Raw genomic sequence first — 16,581 nt, 5'->3', positions numbered from 1 at the left:
CACAACCATCCACAATGAGATCTGTTGCCCTCTTCTGGCATGTAGTACATGCAGGCATAATACTGTGTACATAATAAATAAAATTTTAAAAATGGGCATTCTATCAACCAATGACAATGGAAGCAGTAAACCTAGACCCCCTATTAAGATCTAGCCAATGGGGCTGGAGAGATGGCTCAGAGGTTAAGAGTACTGGCTGCTCTTCCAAAGGTCCTGAGTTCCATTCCCAGCAACCACATGGTGGCTCACAACCATCCATAATGTGATATGATGCCCTCTTCTGACATGTAGGCAGAGCACTGTATACATAATAAATTAGAAAAAAAAAAAAAAAAAAAAAAAGATCTAGCCAATGGACAGTGCATTCTCTACAGTTGTGTGGAGAACAGGGACTGACTCTGACATAAACTCTGGTGCCCCCTATTTGACTACTTCCCCTTGGTGGGGGTGGAGAGGCCTGGTGGCACTCAGAGGAAGTGGAAGCAGGCTATCCAGGTGAGACCTAATAGGCTGTGATCATATGGTGGGGGAGGAAGTCCCCTTCTGTCACAGGCTTAGGGGAGTGGAATAGGGTGAAAGAGGGAGAGAGCGGGGAAATGGGAAGATACAACTGAGGGGATAAAAATTGAGATATAATCTGAATAAATTATTTAAATAAAAAATTTAAAAACAAACAAAAAAGGGCATTCCAAGCATAGTAACAATCTTAGCTACTCTGCCTGAGGCAGGAGGATTACCTGACTCTGGGAGCTAAAGACCAGTATGAGCAACACTGTGACACTTAACTGCTCTGCCTACCGCCCCCTGGCCCCCAACACACACACAGAGCATGAACATAAAACAGCACAGGCAAATTAATAAGTACCTTTTCAAAGATATACACGAGATCAATATGCATTTGAAAAGATGCTGAACACCATTAGTCATCAGAGACTAATATTTAGAATGGGATAGCATTTCATGTTTATTAGGATGAATTATCAACAGAAAAAAGACCAGGCATGGTAGCACATGCCTTTAACCTAAACACTTGTGAGGCAGAGGCAGGCAGATCTCTGTGAGTTCGAGGTCAGCCTGATCTACAAAGTGAGTTCAAGGCTAGAGCTTACACAGTGAGACTCGATCTCAAAAAGGGGGTGGGGGAGAAAGAGAGGTAAAGCCTTCAAAAATTAAGCACTATTATCGTAAGATCTAGCAATTTCACTCTTGGGTTTGTAGCATAACTGTGAACTCAAAGTATCAGTATGATTTCTGTATGATTATTCAAAACAGCCCTAAGGAGGAAGTAACTTAAATGGTTAGTGGACTATTATGCATTCTTTTTTGTTGTTTTAGAAACAAGGTTCTCTGTATAATAGCCTTGGCTGTCCTGGAACTTGCTCTGTAGACCAGGCTGGCCTCGAACTCAGAACTCACAGAGATGTGCCAGCCTCTGCCTCCTGAGTGCTGGGATTAAAGGTGTGCGCCACCACCACCAGGTCTATTATTCATTCTTAAAGAGGAAGGAAGTCATCATATATGTACTAAGATGAACACTTGAAAACAGTATACTGTGTGTAAACAGGGAAAGTGTGTTTTGATTCTACTGTTATGAACTTTCCAATAATCAAATTAATAAAGACAGTAAACAGATTCCAGAGCTGGCTGCAGTTTGGAAAAACAGGAAGTTAAATGTTTTAACAAGTTCAGACATTTGGTGTGGGTGGACAATGTAAATAAATGGACTGAATGCTACAGACCCTATAATTTTTAAAATGTTTAGACTTGTCAAATCTGCGATGTGTCTTTCTGTACCCCGAGCACAAGTTCAACAGTCTTGGTATTCTGTTCAGGCTGGCCTAGAACTCACCAAATCCTGCTACTGCATCCCAAGTGCTGGGCGTGTAGGTGTGGCAACACGCCTGACAAGATTCTCCAATTAATAAGACACTGCAGTTAATAAGCTGAACATACTTGATTTATATTTTTTTTAAGTGTCAGAAGAAGCAAACAATTTTTGCTGCTTTTTTCTTCTTTTGAAATAAAGTCTTTTATAGGAAGGCTCTCAAAATTTTCAAATTGAGATTTAAAAAAAATCAGGATTATATGGTTGGGTGGAGGAGTAGAACATAGAAGAGATTACAAAACAAAGCAAAAGAAAACACACAAAAAACCTTGTTTAGGTGTTTCTTCCTCTTTCTTAGTCTCCTCATCCTCTAGGGTGGGGCTTTCCCGGGAAGAGTCCTCCTGTTGGCTAGAGTTTTTCAATAGGACAGGATCAATTTGTGCTTTCAGGAGTGCAAGAGTCTCAGCCAATTCGTTTCGATTTCTAAACAAGGGAAAAAATAACACAGCATAAAAATCTTTCTGAGTCTAGTGAACGTTGTGAGCAGTACCTAATAGAAATTAAAATAAGGGGGGGAGTAACACAGCGAGGAACATCAAAAGCCTGGGAGCACCCCAACAAAACCCAGATTCTCAAACTAAGTGTTTACGAAAGACCACACATTAAAATGTACTCTTCATCAAACAGAAATTTTATTTACACTGACTGGCTGGAAACAAAGGTAGGTACAACACTGAACAAGTCAGAGGGTGATCACTTTTTAAGTATTTAATAACCCTTAAGAAGATCAGTGTAAACCTTGCTTGTGGCTTTAACAATTCATATTTCTGTGTGTGGTGCGTCAGGGGTCTTCCTTAACCACCTTCCACACTATTTTTTTAAAATATAGCCCCAGGGATCCATGCATCTCTACCCATTCCCCCACCCCATACCAATGCTGGGCTTACAAAGCTTCTACATGGATGCTGGGAATCTGAACTCCAGGCCTCACTCTTGAGAAGGAAGCACTTACCCACCCAGTCATTTCTCCAGACTCTGTTCATGTATACACCCTATAGATACAGTCTGTAGATAACCTCACACAACATTTCCAATAGTTTATTGTATTAAATGAAGACAATGTACATTATGCCATCAAAAAGCAAAGGTATTGCTATCTCCACAATCTACAGTTGTTAGGAATCGACATAATTCTTGTCTGAGTTTATGTATTACCAGTAATTATTTTCTTATGCTTATTCAACATATTAAGTAGCTGGAATATCATCACTACAGTGATAAGATGTGTTCATGGAAACTAGGCAGCAGAGGAGGAACTCCAGAATGCCGACGCCAGCTGCGCAACAGCAAACAGGCAGGTTTTCAGTCTTCATCTGCAGCGCTGTTCTATGAATAACAGGCTAGTATTGGAGGGCTACGCTCACAACCAAAGGAGGCAAAAGGCTACTGTACAGTTTGCTTGAGTTTACAAACTATTTTTGAAATCAAGGTCCCATTGTATAATCCAGGTTGATCTCAATCTCTCATTCCTTCTGTCTTAGTATCACACATGCTGGTGTGTGCTGTCACATATGGCTGAGTTTTCTTTCTTTAAGGTGAGAAGAAAAATTCAAACAATTGAGGGTTCTAGAAATGAGTCCCTTAAGTGATAAGAAGATATTCCCACAGCTCCATGTATTGGGGCCTGACTGACATTTGAGGGACATTTGGTTAGGACCTAATTACTGGGTTAATTTCTTCTTAAACTAATACTATGATGGTATTATTGGGGGATAGTAAGAAGCAAGTAGATTCGAGGCCAGCCTGGTCTACAAAGCGGGTCCAGGACAGCCAAGGCTACACAGAGAAACCCTGCCTTGCGGGGGGAGGGGGAAGCAGCAGCAAGTAGAACAGTTTGGAGGTCATGGGTCGCCGAGAGCACGCATCTGAGGGCTGCACACCTTGCACTGACACCTTCCTGTATCTTCTTTCTCTACATGTCATCCTGAGTGAGTAAACAACCTCTACCACACGGTCATAGCACCACAGGCCCAGCAACCATGAGCTAAAGCAATCATTCTTTTGTTATGTCTTGTGACCAGAGACCTAACATCTTTGAGGGGGAAAAAGTTTCTGAAGTGCTCGAGAGATGCTCCCTCAATAAAGTGCTTGCCTTACAAGCATGAGGATTTGAGTGCAATTCCTTCAAGCTTGGGCATGGTGGTGCATACATGCAACCTTAGAGCTGAAGAGGTAGAGATGTGTGTGTCTCTCTGGGGATTTCTGCCCAGAGAGCCTAGAGTACTTGATGAGTTCAAGGCTAGTGAGAAAATCCTTAAAAAAAAAAAAAAAAAAAAAGTTGACAGCACTCGAAGACTGAAGCTGTTGACCTTTGCCCTCCATATGCACACAACTCATTAAGCACTCACAACACACACACACACATACACACACAGACAATGACACACACAATTTCTACCATGATGAACAAATTTTATCTTTTAGATCTGATTTTAAACACATTGATTTTGGGGCTGGAGAGATGGCTGAATGGTTGAGAGATGCCTGCTCTTCCAAAGGTGCTGAGTTTAATTCCCAGTGACCACACGGTGGCTCACAACCATCTATAGAGTAATAGGATGCCCTCTTGTGGAATGCAGGTGTACATGCAGACAGAACATTGTATACATAATAATAAATAAATAAATCTTTAAAAAAACACACACATTTACTTTGTTATAAATGAATACAGCTCTAAGCCCCTTGCAATGTGTACAGTTAGATTTTTTGGTATGTATTACATCATCTTCACCTCTATTGTCAGATTCACAAAGACTGACAATAATCCTAACTATCTCATCATGGGTCAATGAGTGCATAACTGGAATTTCAGTATTGATGTTTATAAAATGTTTATATTCATATCTTCCAGCTTACTATAAGAGCCTCATATTGCTTTTGTTTTGTTTTGCTTTGCACGTATAAAGAAGAAATCTGTAGTGGAAAGAAGCTGGAGATGGCTCAGCAGCTACGAGCACTGGTTGCTCTTCCAGAGGATCTGGGTTAGACTCCCAGCACCCACATGGTCGTTCACAAGTATCTGTAACTCCTGTTCTGGGAAATTTGATGTGTTTTGGGTTCCATAGGCGCCAGGCATGAATGCGGTGCACAGACATATATGCAGGCAAAACACATACGATTAAAATTATTTTTAGAATATTTTTTGTTTTGATTTTTGTTTTTTCGAGACAGAGTTTCTCTATGTTATCTTGGCTGTCCTGGACTGGCTTTGTAGACCAGGCTGGCCTCGAACTCACAGCAATCCACCTGCCTCTGCTTCCCGAGTGCTGGGATTAAAGGCATGTGCCACCATGCCCAGCTCAGAATTTTTAAAAAGATTTTCTTCCTTGATATGAAGAATCCTCAATATTGATCATCACCACTACTACATACTGTTGCACCAAGCAGGCACAGCTGTGTCTTTAATTGCTGTGTTCCAAGCATTAGTGATTGTTGGGGGGGGGGGGAATATCTTGTACACTGTGTATTTAGATACTGATTTCTGTGCCCCAAGATCTGGTTGTAGTTCGGACATGAGCAATGTCATTTCTGTGAAGAATCTCCTGTATCAATGCTGTGTAAATCAATTATCTCTGACTGGTTAATAAAGAAGCTTATGAGCCAATGACTGGCTAGAAGAGCAGGTGGGACTTCCTAGACTTTGAAGAAATGGAATACACCATCTTAACTATTAAATTACGTAATATTCTTTCTGCTAGCCTAACAGTTCTTCAGAGTGTGAGTTAGTGGCACTGGAAAGCCGATGGTAGCCAAACCAGACCCATGGAACAAAGTTAACACAACCTTTACATCTGGCTCTTCCTTGGCACCCTGGGACATTCTCCATCACAGCTCTCATGTATGTGTTAGCATTTATGACCCTGTGTTTTTCTCTCACAGAATGGGAACCCTCACTAAAATAGGATAAAGCATTATATATAGCAAATATTTTATATTAATTTCCATAATAACTTAGGGTTCAGCAACATTATTCTGTCTCTTACATATCAACTACATATTATTGAGGTAGCAAAAGTGAAAACTGAGAGTGACAATAGTCTTTTATTGATGCCAAGAAAACGGAAGCTTATTAATAATATCAACAATATTATTAATTAATAAGATAATACTAATTAGCAAGCTTTAATGCAACTCCCAGCACCCAGGAAGCTGAGGTAAGTAGATCATAGGTTCAAGGACAGCCTAGGCTACATAGACCCTTTCTCAAAATAAAACAAATTGAACCAAATAAGACATCCACAGAGGTATGGTTACCTCCCTAAGGTCACAACAGGACTGAATTCTGGAAGCTCTGACTCCAGAGCCCATCTTTATCTCATCAGTTAATTTCAATTTTTTGCTGTAGCATTTGTTTGGCCTAATTTGTGGCATTCCCTCTGCCACTGCCACCCAAGTACTAGAATTGTAAGGCAGATACCACTATACCCTGCTCATGGCCCACCTTCTTAATCATTATTTTACTAGCAACACAGTTAGTGTCCTGACCGCTTTAGAGATGGCTCAGTGGTTAAAAGCACCAACTGCCCTTGCAAAGCGCTTGAGTTCAGTTCCAGTCCAGCATCAGGCAGCTCACAACAACCTGGAATTCTAGTTCTAGGGGATCCAACTCCCTCTTCTTGACTCTGTGGACAACTGCATTCACACATGGACAATCACCAACACACATGTATGCGTAATGTAAAAACAAAAGAATTTTTCAAATGCCCGCACAGAAGTCAATAGAAATACACGAACATTGTATTTACTACTCAGAATTCAAATTTCTGTAAATGACTGTCAAAACCATGATCAATTTAAAAACATTTTTAGATGTACAACTCATACTCTGAAATTAACATATGTTCTTGTTTACTTGTAAAATTGCATTGCTTTGAAATGGTGTCTCCTATGAAGAGCAGGCTAGCCTTAAATTCACAACTCTCCTACCTCAGCCTCAGAAACGCTGGGATTATAGGCTTTCCCACTATGCCAGGGTTTAAATGAACTCACTTAGCATTCAGTTCAGTTACTCTGACAATGTATTAGCAACTCTTCTTGTTGCTGTGAACAAGTGTCTGACAAGAAGCAACACAGGAAAGGGTTACTTGGCTTTCGTTGAATGGATACAGCCCACCGTGACTTGGAAGGGACAGTGGTTAAAGCATGGGGCAGGCGGGAAGGAGAAAGCAGACAAGGAGTAAGTAGAGAAAGGCCACCAACCCTCAGGGCTACCCTACTGACCCATTTCCCCAGGCTAGGCTCTCCATGTCGTAAAGATTCCATAGTTTTCCAAAAATAGTATTACTTGCTGGGGACCAAGTATTCAGGACATGAGCCAGGGGGACGGGATGGAAGATACAGACCTGTATCCAAACACTAACACATATAAACCATTTTAATCAAGGTACCACTAGCATCACAAAAATATTCCACCATGTCTCTTCTTACTGGATGTCTTTCCCCACCAAAGCAAGAAGAAATATGGTGGTTTTGTTTTTGAGATGGGGTCTCACTATGTAACCTAAACTGACCCAGAACTCACTAGGTGGTCCGGGCTGGCCTGCAACTTAAGATCCTCTTGCCTCAGCTTCCTGACTACTGACATTGCAAGTGTTTGTAACCACATCTGACTGCTATCAGTTTTGATTATTATAACCATAGTTTATTAGTCTTGTTAATACTCAATCTTAAAACAAATGCAATCAAACTGTATGTGCTTTTTGGCTTCTTTCACAAATAAGGATTTCTGAGACAAATTCATATCTTCTGAGATCATTCCTTTTTACTGCTTCGTAGCAATCCACTGCCTGGGTACTGTTAGGAGGAATGATGCTATACCAGGTATGGCCGTGGTCACAGAAGGACTGGCACGACTCAGACCTCAGAGGAGGCCTGGACTGCATAATGGGCTCCAGGCCAGCCTGGGCTCCAGCCTATGACACTGTTGCAAAGCATAAAGATGTGATAACAATGCTGATACATACTAGCCTTTTTGTCTTTAATATAGGTACAAAGGAACGAAGCTGATGTTATGAGATGATAGTTTAGGATTTGAAGACATTACTAAACTGTTAGTCAAAGTGGTTGGAGTAGTTTTACTTCTAGCAGGCAAGATGTAAGTTCCAGCTGATTCACATACTTGTTAGTATCTGGTATTCTGAGTAATATTCACCTAGTCATTTTAGTGGAGATACCTAAACTGTTACAAATAATTAATTTGTAAAATGTGTGTGGAGATACATACCTAATTGTGGTTTTCGCTGGGAATTCTCTCATAATGCTGGACATTTGTTCATGTTAATGTTAGTCATATTATCCATTATGGTTATTATGCAATAACCATTCAACTGTCTACACTCAATGTTTTTTCCCCTTACTAGAATTACAATCTGAACACTTTCAGCAGTATCCCTCTGATTATAAAGAAGTACCTGACCAAGTCTCTGTATGCTAAAATTCCCTTATCACTGATGACCTAATATTAACACTTTTGTCACTCTATTTTACAGTTCTTTTTCTTTCACAAAGAAGTTATACTATGATAGACAGTATTATGTATTACATGTTATCTGATCAGTCATAAAAGGTATTTTATCCTCCCTTCCTGAGGACTAAACAAGTGATGAGATAACTGTCACAAATACCTGTCTGGTTTGACACAAATAAAAACAAGTAAAACATTAACAGGGGCTTAAATAGTTTTGTTTTTGAAATGTATTACTAATACTTAGTTAAACCACATAAAACTGCCACTTTATATGGGAAAATGTTCAAATGCTAACAAACTTAGCTCAATAAAATTTAACGGCTTCTACCTGAATTCTCGTAAGTATATGAAATTATTTTCAATATGGAATATATACACATATATGCATTAACTGCTTCTATATACCTTATGTTTATATGAATTCTGCAATAAGCAGAATAGACACTATACACAAGAAAGCACTTTTGTTTTTGTTTGTTTTACTTAAGGTGGATATGGGGTGTGTATGCATGTCTTTTGCATGGTCACATGTATGAGTACACATGGAGCATGGGTGCCTGTGTGTTGAAGACAAAGGCTGACATCTTGTATTTTCATTGATTGATTTCCACTTTAGATATTGAGGCAGTCTCTCAATTGAGCCAAAAGCTCACTTCGATGGCTACTCTAGCTAGCCTGTTTGCTCTAGGGATTCTGAGCCTGCACGGCCACACAACATCAAGCACTTGACTCCATTCAGTCATGTCCAGCCCTACGGAAGTTGTAAAACTGTGATAACACACTAATGTTAAACTGTCAGTAGCTGATAAATATACAAAACTATTACTTTTGGTGGCAGATTTCAGTTGTAGGAAAAATACTGCACTTGGTATTGGACTGGCAGTGTCCAGCTATGTCTCTAAACTTACTTATGTCAGAATTCTAAGACTAGGTAACTTTTTTGGTTTTGTTTTTCGACACAGGGTTTCTCTGTGTAGCCTTGGCTGTCCTGAACTCACACTGATCTGCCTGCCTCTGCCTCCCTAGTGCTGGGATTAAAGGCGTGGGCCACCACGCCAGGCTGTCATAAGCAGCTCAAGACAATGCAGAAGCCTGTTCCAAACAACGGCTGACCACTAAGAATGTTATTCAAATGACAACAATAACAACAACAAAGTATCACTTTAAAGATTCGGTTTCAAATAAACAAAATTTGCATTTTTCTTAGTAAAAAAATAACATTCTCTAGTTAAAAAAAAAAAAAAAAAAGCTAAGTGTGGCCTAGAAAACAAAAAGCCAAAATTCTACTTGCACTACTTGCTTTTCTTGAGTTTCTAAGAAGATTTATGCCACCTTTAGAACTAACTTTACATAAGCAGCCAGGTTTACTAAGAAAACACCTTAAACTGGGCTCAGTGGAACAAGCCTGTAATCCCAGTACTCAGGGAGACAGAGGCGGGCAGATCTCTGTCAGTTCGAGGACAGCCTGGTCTACAGAACGAGTCCAGGGCAGCCACAGCTACACAGAGAAACCTTGTCTCGAAAAACCAAAAAGAGAAAGAAAAAAAAAAAAAGAAAAAGAAAGAAAGAAAGAACAAAAGAAAAGAAGAGAAAAGAAAAGAAAAAAGAAAACACCCTGACATCTCTCAGCTGGAAAACAATTGTTTCTCTGTAATATAAAAGCAAATGCTCTTGTTTCTTTGGAACTCAGCTCTGCAGCACAATGTATATCTCAGCCCTTTATAAAAATCCCATCACAGATCTTCCCCAGATTAATTCTTTATATGCTTCAAGATAGACATTTCTTTAAATTACATCAACCCTACTCCTATTCAGTTATGCCTCTCCCATCAGGAGCTTATTGTACTAAACATCATTTTTCTTTTCAAGTTTAGGATCAGAACTTAACTATATTGCAGGTATGACCTCATCAGGATCAAGCGAGATTATACCTCACATTACTTTGTGTATCAAATATGTTACTTATATATATTATGAGGTAAGTATATATTGTTAGTGATTAAACTGAAGGCTTCACACATGCTATGTATGTAAGTACCCTTCACTAAACTATACCCCTCCCCCTTTTCAAGCCAGTAATAACATTTTTAGGGGGAACCCAGGCCTCCCATATGTTAGGAATGCACTCTACTAAGTAACCATATCCCTTGACTAAGCAATTTCTGTTGTTTGGGACAGGGACAGGAATAGGGGTTCTCTACATAGCCCTGGGTGTTCCTGCCTCATCAGGCTGGCTTCAAACTCACAAAGATCTGCCTGTCTCTGCTGGGATTAAAGGCGTGTGCTACCACATGTGGCTGAAGTATCTTCTTGAGGAAGATAAAACACACTTTTTATATTTAAAGTTCACAAGATGAAAGACTTAGCACACAGGACAGCTCACAACATTTACCAGTTGTTCTAGTGAGCTACCAAGTTACAAGCTAGCTAACATGCCATGTCACAAGCACCTCATTTATAGTAAGCACAAATACGCCCAAGAATACAAGGGCAGCTAATGTCATTCAGAAAATATATGCCCTATATAACCAGGACTAGTGCTTACAATGCAAGGGGCTTCCCAGGGGCCCAGGATCCAGGCAGCGATGCTCACTAAGCCACTCAGCACTCTCGAACTCCTAGGTGTGGTGTCTACTGGGTGCAATATAAACTGCCCAATCAAGTAAAAGAGCACATGCCCACCACATTCTTAAAAACTGGGTTAGGAGACACCAGTCCTGACCTCAAGGCTTCTGAATGCTGTCAGCCATTTCTACATTATGTGGTTAGAGTTCCTGAGCATAATGATTACGCCTTTTCAACTACCACCACCCCCGCCGCCACCATTAAAAAACAAGAAAACAACAATAATAATAATTCATAAAGGCTAAAAACCACCTGCTCCCACTTCACTAAAGAAATCCCTATTGTTAACATGAGGAAACCGCTCAGGCATTATTTCTGAGTACTGGTTTCTAAGCATGGACTGCAGCCATATCATTTCATGTTTAATGCTTATTATCAGAAATAGATATTAATATGTGAAAAAAAGAATTTTTGGGTTAGTTGAGGGTTTTGTTATTTTGGTGGTGTTTGATTTTCATCTTCTTTTTGAGAAAAGGTCTCAGGTAGCTTAGGCTTGAATTTCTTTCCCTTTTTTTTTATAATAGGCTGACCTCAAACTCACAGAGATCCACTTTTCTCTGCCTCCCTGAGTGCTGGGATTAAAGGCATGTACCTCAGCACCTGGCTAACCTTGAGTTTCTGATCCTCCAGTTTCCACCTAGGGTTGCAGGAATTTATGTGGTCCTGAAGAGTGAAATCAAGAGTCTGTGTATCTAAGGAAGCAGCTATGAACGGCTAACCCCAACAGCTTGCCTTTTTTTTTTTTTTTTTTTTTGCTACCCCCAACAGCTTGCCTTTTTTTTTTTTTTAAAAGCCCGAAGCCAGTCATGGCTGAAAAGGGGTGAGAAACACTATCGAAATTTTATCCATTTGTTGATAAATACATCATTAAGAAAGATACAAAGTTTTAGTGTTAGAGTTAGAAGCTCATTAAAAGCAAAATTAAAAAGGTGGGCAGCAGGGGGCTGCAATATGGCTCTGTGCTGCACAAACCTGAGGACCTAAGTTCAAGCCCCAGAACCTACATAAAGGCGAAAGGATAGAACCAATTCCCAAAGTTGTCCTCTGACTTCCACATGAAAGCTGTGGCATAAGCATCACACACACACACACACACACACACACACACACACACACACACACGTAATAAAAGAAATTTGAAATTTTAATGTGGCACGTTCTTTAAAAAAAAGTGGAAAAAGCAAGTTTACTGAGCATGCAAATATGTCTCTAGCATAATCTTTCACACGTTTCTTGTAACAGCTTGTAGGGAGGTATTTATCATCCTAACTTACGCCTGGGAAGATGGCTCAGTGGTGAAGTGTTACCCAGGAAAATATGAAATCAGGGTTCTTAGAGCCAGAATTCATGTAAGTGCCTAGTGAGCATGGCAGGCCACCTGTATTCCAGCACTTAGTACCTCTGGATAGGGGATCCCTAAAGCAAGCTGGCTAGCCATACTAGCCATCCTAGAGAGCTCTGATTTCAACTGAGAGACTGTGCCCCAATGAACAAGGTGGAAGGCAACAACTAAGGGAGACTCCTGATGTCAGCCTCCAGCCAACACACACATGTGTACACAGTGTGCTCACACACATGCATATCACTACAGAGACATGCAAAAATTAAATGAAGCACGGGAAAATAAATCTTAAGAGATAAGAAGTAATGTTTCTATAAGTGGTATAAAAAATGAACTCAGACTTAAATATACCTATTAGCTAAAAAAAACCCTCACATCATGGACATACTTAATAGTGGGCATGAGAAACTGTTTCATGAGTGTAAATATTAGCAATAGTAAACATGATTATTTCTGTGGGGTTTTTTTGTTTGTTTGTTTGTTTGTTTTTGTTTTACAAAGTAGGAGAAAATATTTCTTTTTTGAAGTCTGGAAGGCTACTCTGGGGAACAGAAGACTTGGCAGTAAAGCACCATGAAGAGAATCCTACGGCTCTGCATTCAGAGAGAACAACAGTGAGAAAATTTTCTTTCAAGAGTACACTGCTTACCTTTGTTTAGAAGCTTAGCTAACAAGAGAGCCATGCCAGGCCCTGGTGGCGCACAACTTTAATCCCTGCACTCTGGAAGCAGAGGGAGGAGGAGCGCTCTGAGTTTGAGGCCAGCCTGGCCTACAAAACCAGTTTCCAGGACAGCCTGTCTCAAAAACAAAACAAAACAAAACAAAACAAACAAAAGCCCCACTACCACCACCAAAAGAGAAGCAGGCAACTAACCTGCTAATAACACCCAGGAATTCATTCAGCTCACATTTATTCTTGGAGAATGAAAGCTGAGCTTTACTAATCAGATGAGTGTTGTTAGGAATGGATTAGTAATCATGAATAAAAATGGGATAAAAACAAAAATAGCAAAATGAGTTTTCTCTATTTTATCATACCACTAATATTTACAAAATTATTACATAATGTGGCCATTAATGAGACATTCATAAATAATGAGTTTGCAAGACAGAAAATTAAAAACACAAAAATTCTCTGCAAAGGTCCAGTATCACTCACTTATTTTAAAAAAACAAACAAAAACCCAAAACCAAACAAACAAGCAAGCAAAAACCAAAGCCAATTTCAAGGTGTATAAATGACAGTACAAATGAGAAATTAAAAAAATAATAATAAATTTTTAAAGGACTGTAACACAAAAGTACAATATTCTGCAGAACTTCAAGAAAGAACTGCATAGATGAACAGGTGAAATTAAAATAGGAAAAAGAGAACTAAACAATACTTTAATATATTTATATCTAAGAATAATTTCTTCCACGCATGTAACATATACATTAATATCCACACCACAACATAATGAGCACAAAGTATAAGTCCTCGATTGGCTGAAATACTATTTACATTTATTTGGCAAATATCAAGTACCTGCTATGGACACTGAGCTGAGTACTAGATGAGCCTTAGAAAATTTGTCAGTTCCCATTAAGAAAAAGAGGATGCTGGCTTCACAGATCACATTCCAGTAGAGAAGAGACCAAAGAAAGCAGTATATAAAGAGAGTCCTAATAAAGGTACCTGACAATGCACTTCCAAGAAGAGCCATCTTGATCATCTTGTTCTTCTATGTACATTCTGACATTGTGGTCTTGATCCAACTGGTACCAGTACATGAGGCCATCTTTGTCTCGCCCAATTGGCTGGAGACGCATAGTATCAGCATCCTCCTCATTAATTATATTCTTGAACTTAAGATTGTCATCAAATTGACACTCACAGAGATACTGAAAAACAGTCACACTGTGGCTTAAAATACTATGCAAACATTTTGTCAATAAGTATGATACACTTTCAAAACTGATCAGGGATAGAGCTGAGAGATCACAAGTTCAATCTGTGTAGCAGTACTCTATCAATTTATTATGTAAAATATGTTTAAAACAGTCAATCTTAAGAGTAATTTTGACGGTAACATTTTAATTTTACACCAATGTAGAGTTTTAACATAAACACTTATATACAAACCAAATTATATTGCTAAATTATGTTCGTGTACATTGCAAACTCCCCAATTATATACCACAGTATAATACTGTATTTAATTTTTCACTTACTTTTAAAAACTATTAGTATAATTGGCAAATAAAAATCTGATACACTTATGATTCAATATACAAACTTTTGTAAAGTGTACAAAATATTTAAGTTTTTACTTATTTTTAAAAACTATTAATAACTGCCAAATAAAAATCATACACACATGATTTAATATACAACGTGGAATGATTAACGCAAGCATACTTTGTGATGGGAACACTTAAGATATATGAGCAATTTTCAGCTACACAATTACAATCACCTTACAATCACCAAGTACCTGAAACTTGGTAGAAATTTACCCAAATTTGTCCAATCTTATTGCTACATCCACTGACCAGGGCTAAACACCATTGTATTCCTGACTCTTTAAAGTTCTACGTTAGAGTGAGAGCATGCTGTAATTTCTTCCTGTGCCTGGCTTACTCCACTTAACACAATGTCCTCCTAATTTAAAAATGGTTTAATTTTTTACTTAAAAATAAAAGTGTTTGAGGGTACACACGTCACAGTGTGCATGTGTAAGTCAGAGGACAACTTTTGGAAATAGGTTCTCTCCTTCTACCATGTGGGACCGAGGATTGAACGCATAGCTTTGGACTTGAAGGTAGTTGCTTTCATCCACTGGCCATATCACCAGCATTTTTCCTTAAAAAAACCGCAAAGCATCCCATCATGTGTATGTATGTACCATGCATTTCTTATTCACTAAGGTCCACTGTGGCTGCTTGTAGTGCACATGAGAGTACAAGTGTGGGTTTATTGCTGACTTCATTTCCATAGGATTTACAGCCAACAGTGGGAGTGCTGAATCATTTGGCCACCCCACTTAAACATTCCTGGCAAACATTTTGTTTCGAAGCAGTTTTTTTTTTTTTTTAATCTTAATTTTTTCTTTACTCTAAAGCCTGCTGTAAGAGGACTACTTGAGCCTAAGAGTTCAAGATAAGTCTTTGCAAAATAGTAAAGTTCAGGTTCAAACAAATAAAAAACAAAGACAAATTTGGACACAAATTAAATGCTAAGTGGAAAGGGTACCTCAGAAAGTGCGCTATATGCATCTTGTGGATTTCTCATGTGAGCTAAAAGAGCAAGTAACATCTAACAATAAAATAACAGCTACTCTTTAGTACTCCATAGTGACATTGTGTATTAAGAATAGCTTAGCTAGGAAGTGGTGGCGCATGCCTTTAATCCCAGCAGAAGCAGCCAAATCTCTGAGTTCAAGGCCAGCCTAGTCTACAAAATGAGTTCCAAGACAGCCAGGGCTATACAGAGAAACCTTGTCTCCAAGAAAAAAACAGCAACAACACAAGCAAACAAACAAATAATTGACCCAAAACCCTTGAGGTCTTAGGAATAAGGGTGCTACCACAGAGCACTGTGAAATCTCAAGGCAATGGAGACCTCAACTCATTTCTCCACATATTAGTTCCTTAGTTATACTGACCACTTGGTTAGTAATTAGAAAATTAAAAATTAAAAGTTAAAAAAAAAAAAAAAAAAGAAAACTCAAACTTGAAACAAACACTATGTTGAGCTTGAAACGAACCCTTTTAATCAAATACATTTGGCCACATGAGGGTTTTATTAACGCATCGGCATGCCTTTGGTTATCTCAAAAACAACAGGGACTTAAAAATGTACTAAATGAGTAGATTATCAACAGGCTGCAACATATAGTGATCAATGAAGGTGACAGCTGAAACACTGAATACAAGTACCAAACTGCTTCCTTATTGTGCTACTGTATCTCTAATCAGAAATAATTGGTAAACTGTAAAGACAATCCCTAAAAATAGTAAATACTAGAAGTGACTTTTATGTATGTTGTGTGCATACACGCTTGTTTGCATGTGTGGGGGGTTCCTACACATGGAGGCCAGGGGTTCACTTGAGGTATGCCTTTGTAGACCGTTCCCCATCTTTATTGAGACAGGGTCCCTCACTGACTCAGAGCTCAAGACTTTGCCTGGTGCACCTAACTGGCTAGCCTCCCAAGGGCTGCGGTTAGAGGCTGGCTCGTAAATGGGTTCTGGAGCTCTGAGCCCTGATCCCCGTGCTTT

At 39.1% G+C, this 16,581-nt stretch overlaps 1 protein-coding gene across 1 annotated transcript in view; it reads right to left on the bottom strand.

Annotated features, from left to right (window-relative positions):
* The window catches only part of Rsf1 (remodeling and spacing factor 1), a 114,070-nt gene that overhangs the window by 47,853 nt on the left and 49,636 nt on the right, over nt 1-16,581 (bottom strand). Inside the window, exons 4-5 of the mRNA XM_051148975.1 lie at nt 13,997-14,202; nt 2,154-2,308 (exon numbers count right to left, since the gene is read on the bottom strand). Of these exons, the coding sequence (XP_051004932.1) occupies nt 2,154-2,308; nt 13,997-14,202 (361 nt within the window). The remainder of the gene's footprint in view (nt 1-2,153; nt 2,309-13,996; nt 14,203-16,581) is intronic.

The sequence above is a fragment of the Acomys russatus genome, chromosome 7, assembly GCF_903995435.1.
Source record: "Acomys russatus chromosome 7, mAcoRus1.1, whole genome shotgun sequence".
Taxonomy (NCBI): Eukaryota; Metazoa; Chordata; class Mammalia; order Rodentia; family Muridae; genus Acomys; species Acomys russatus.
Note: the sequence above shows the minus strand (reverse complement) of the source record. Positions and strands in the feature narration are given on the sequence as shown.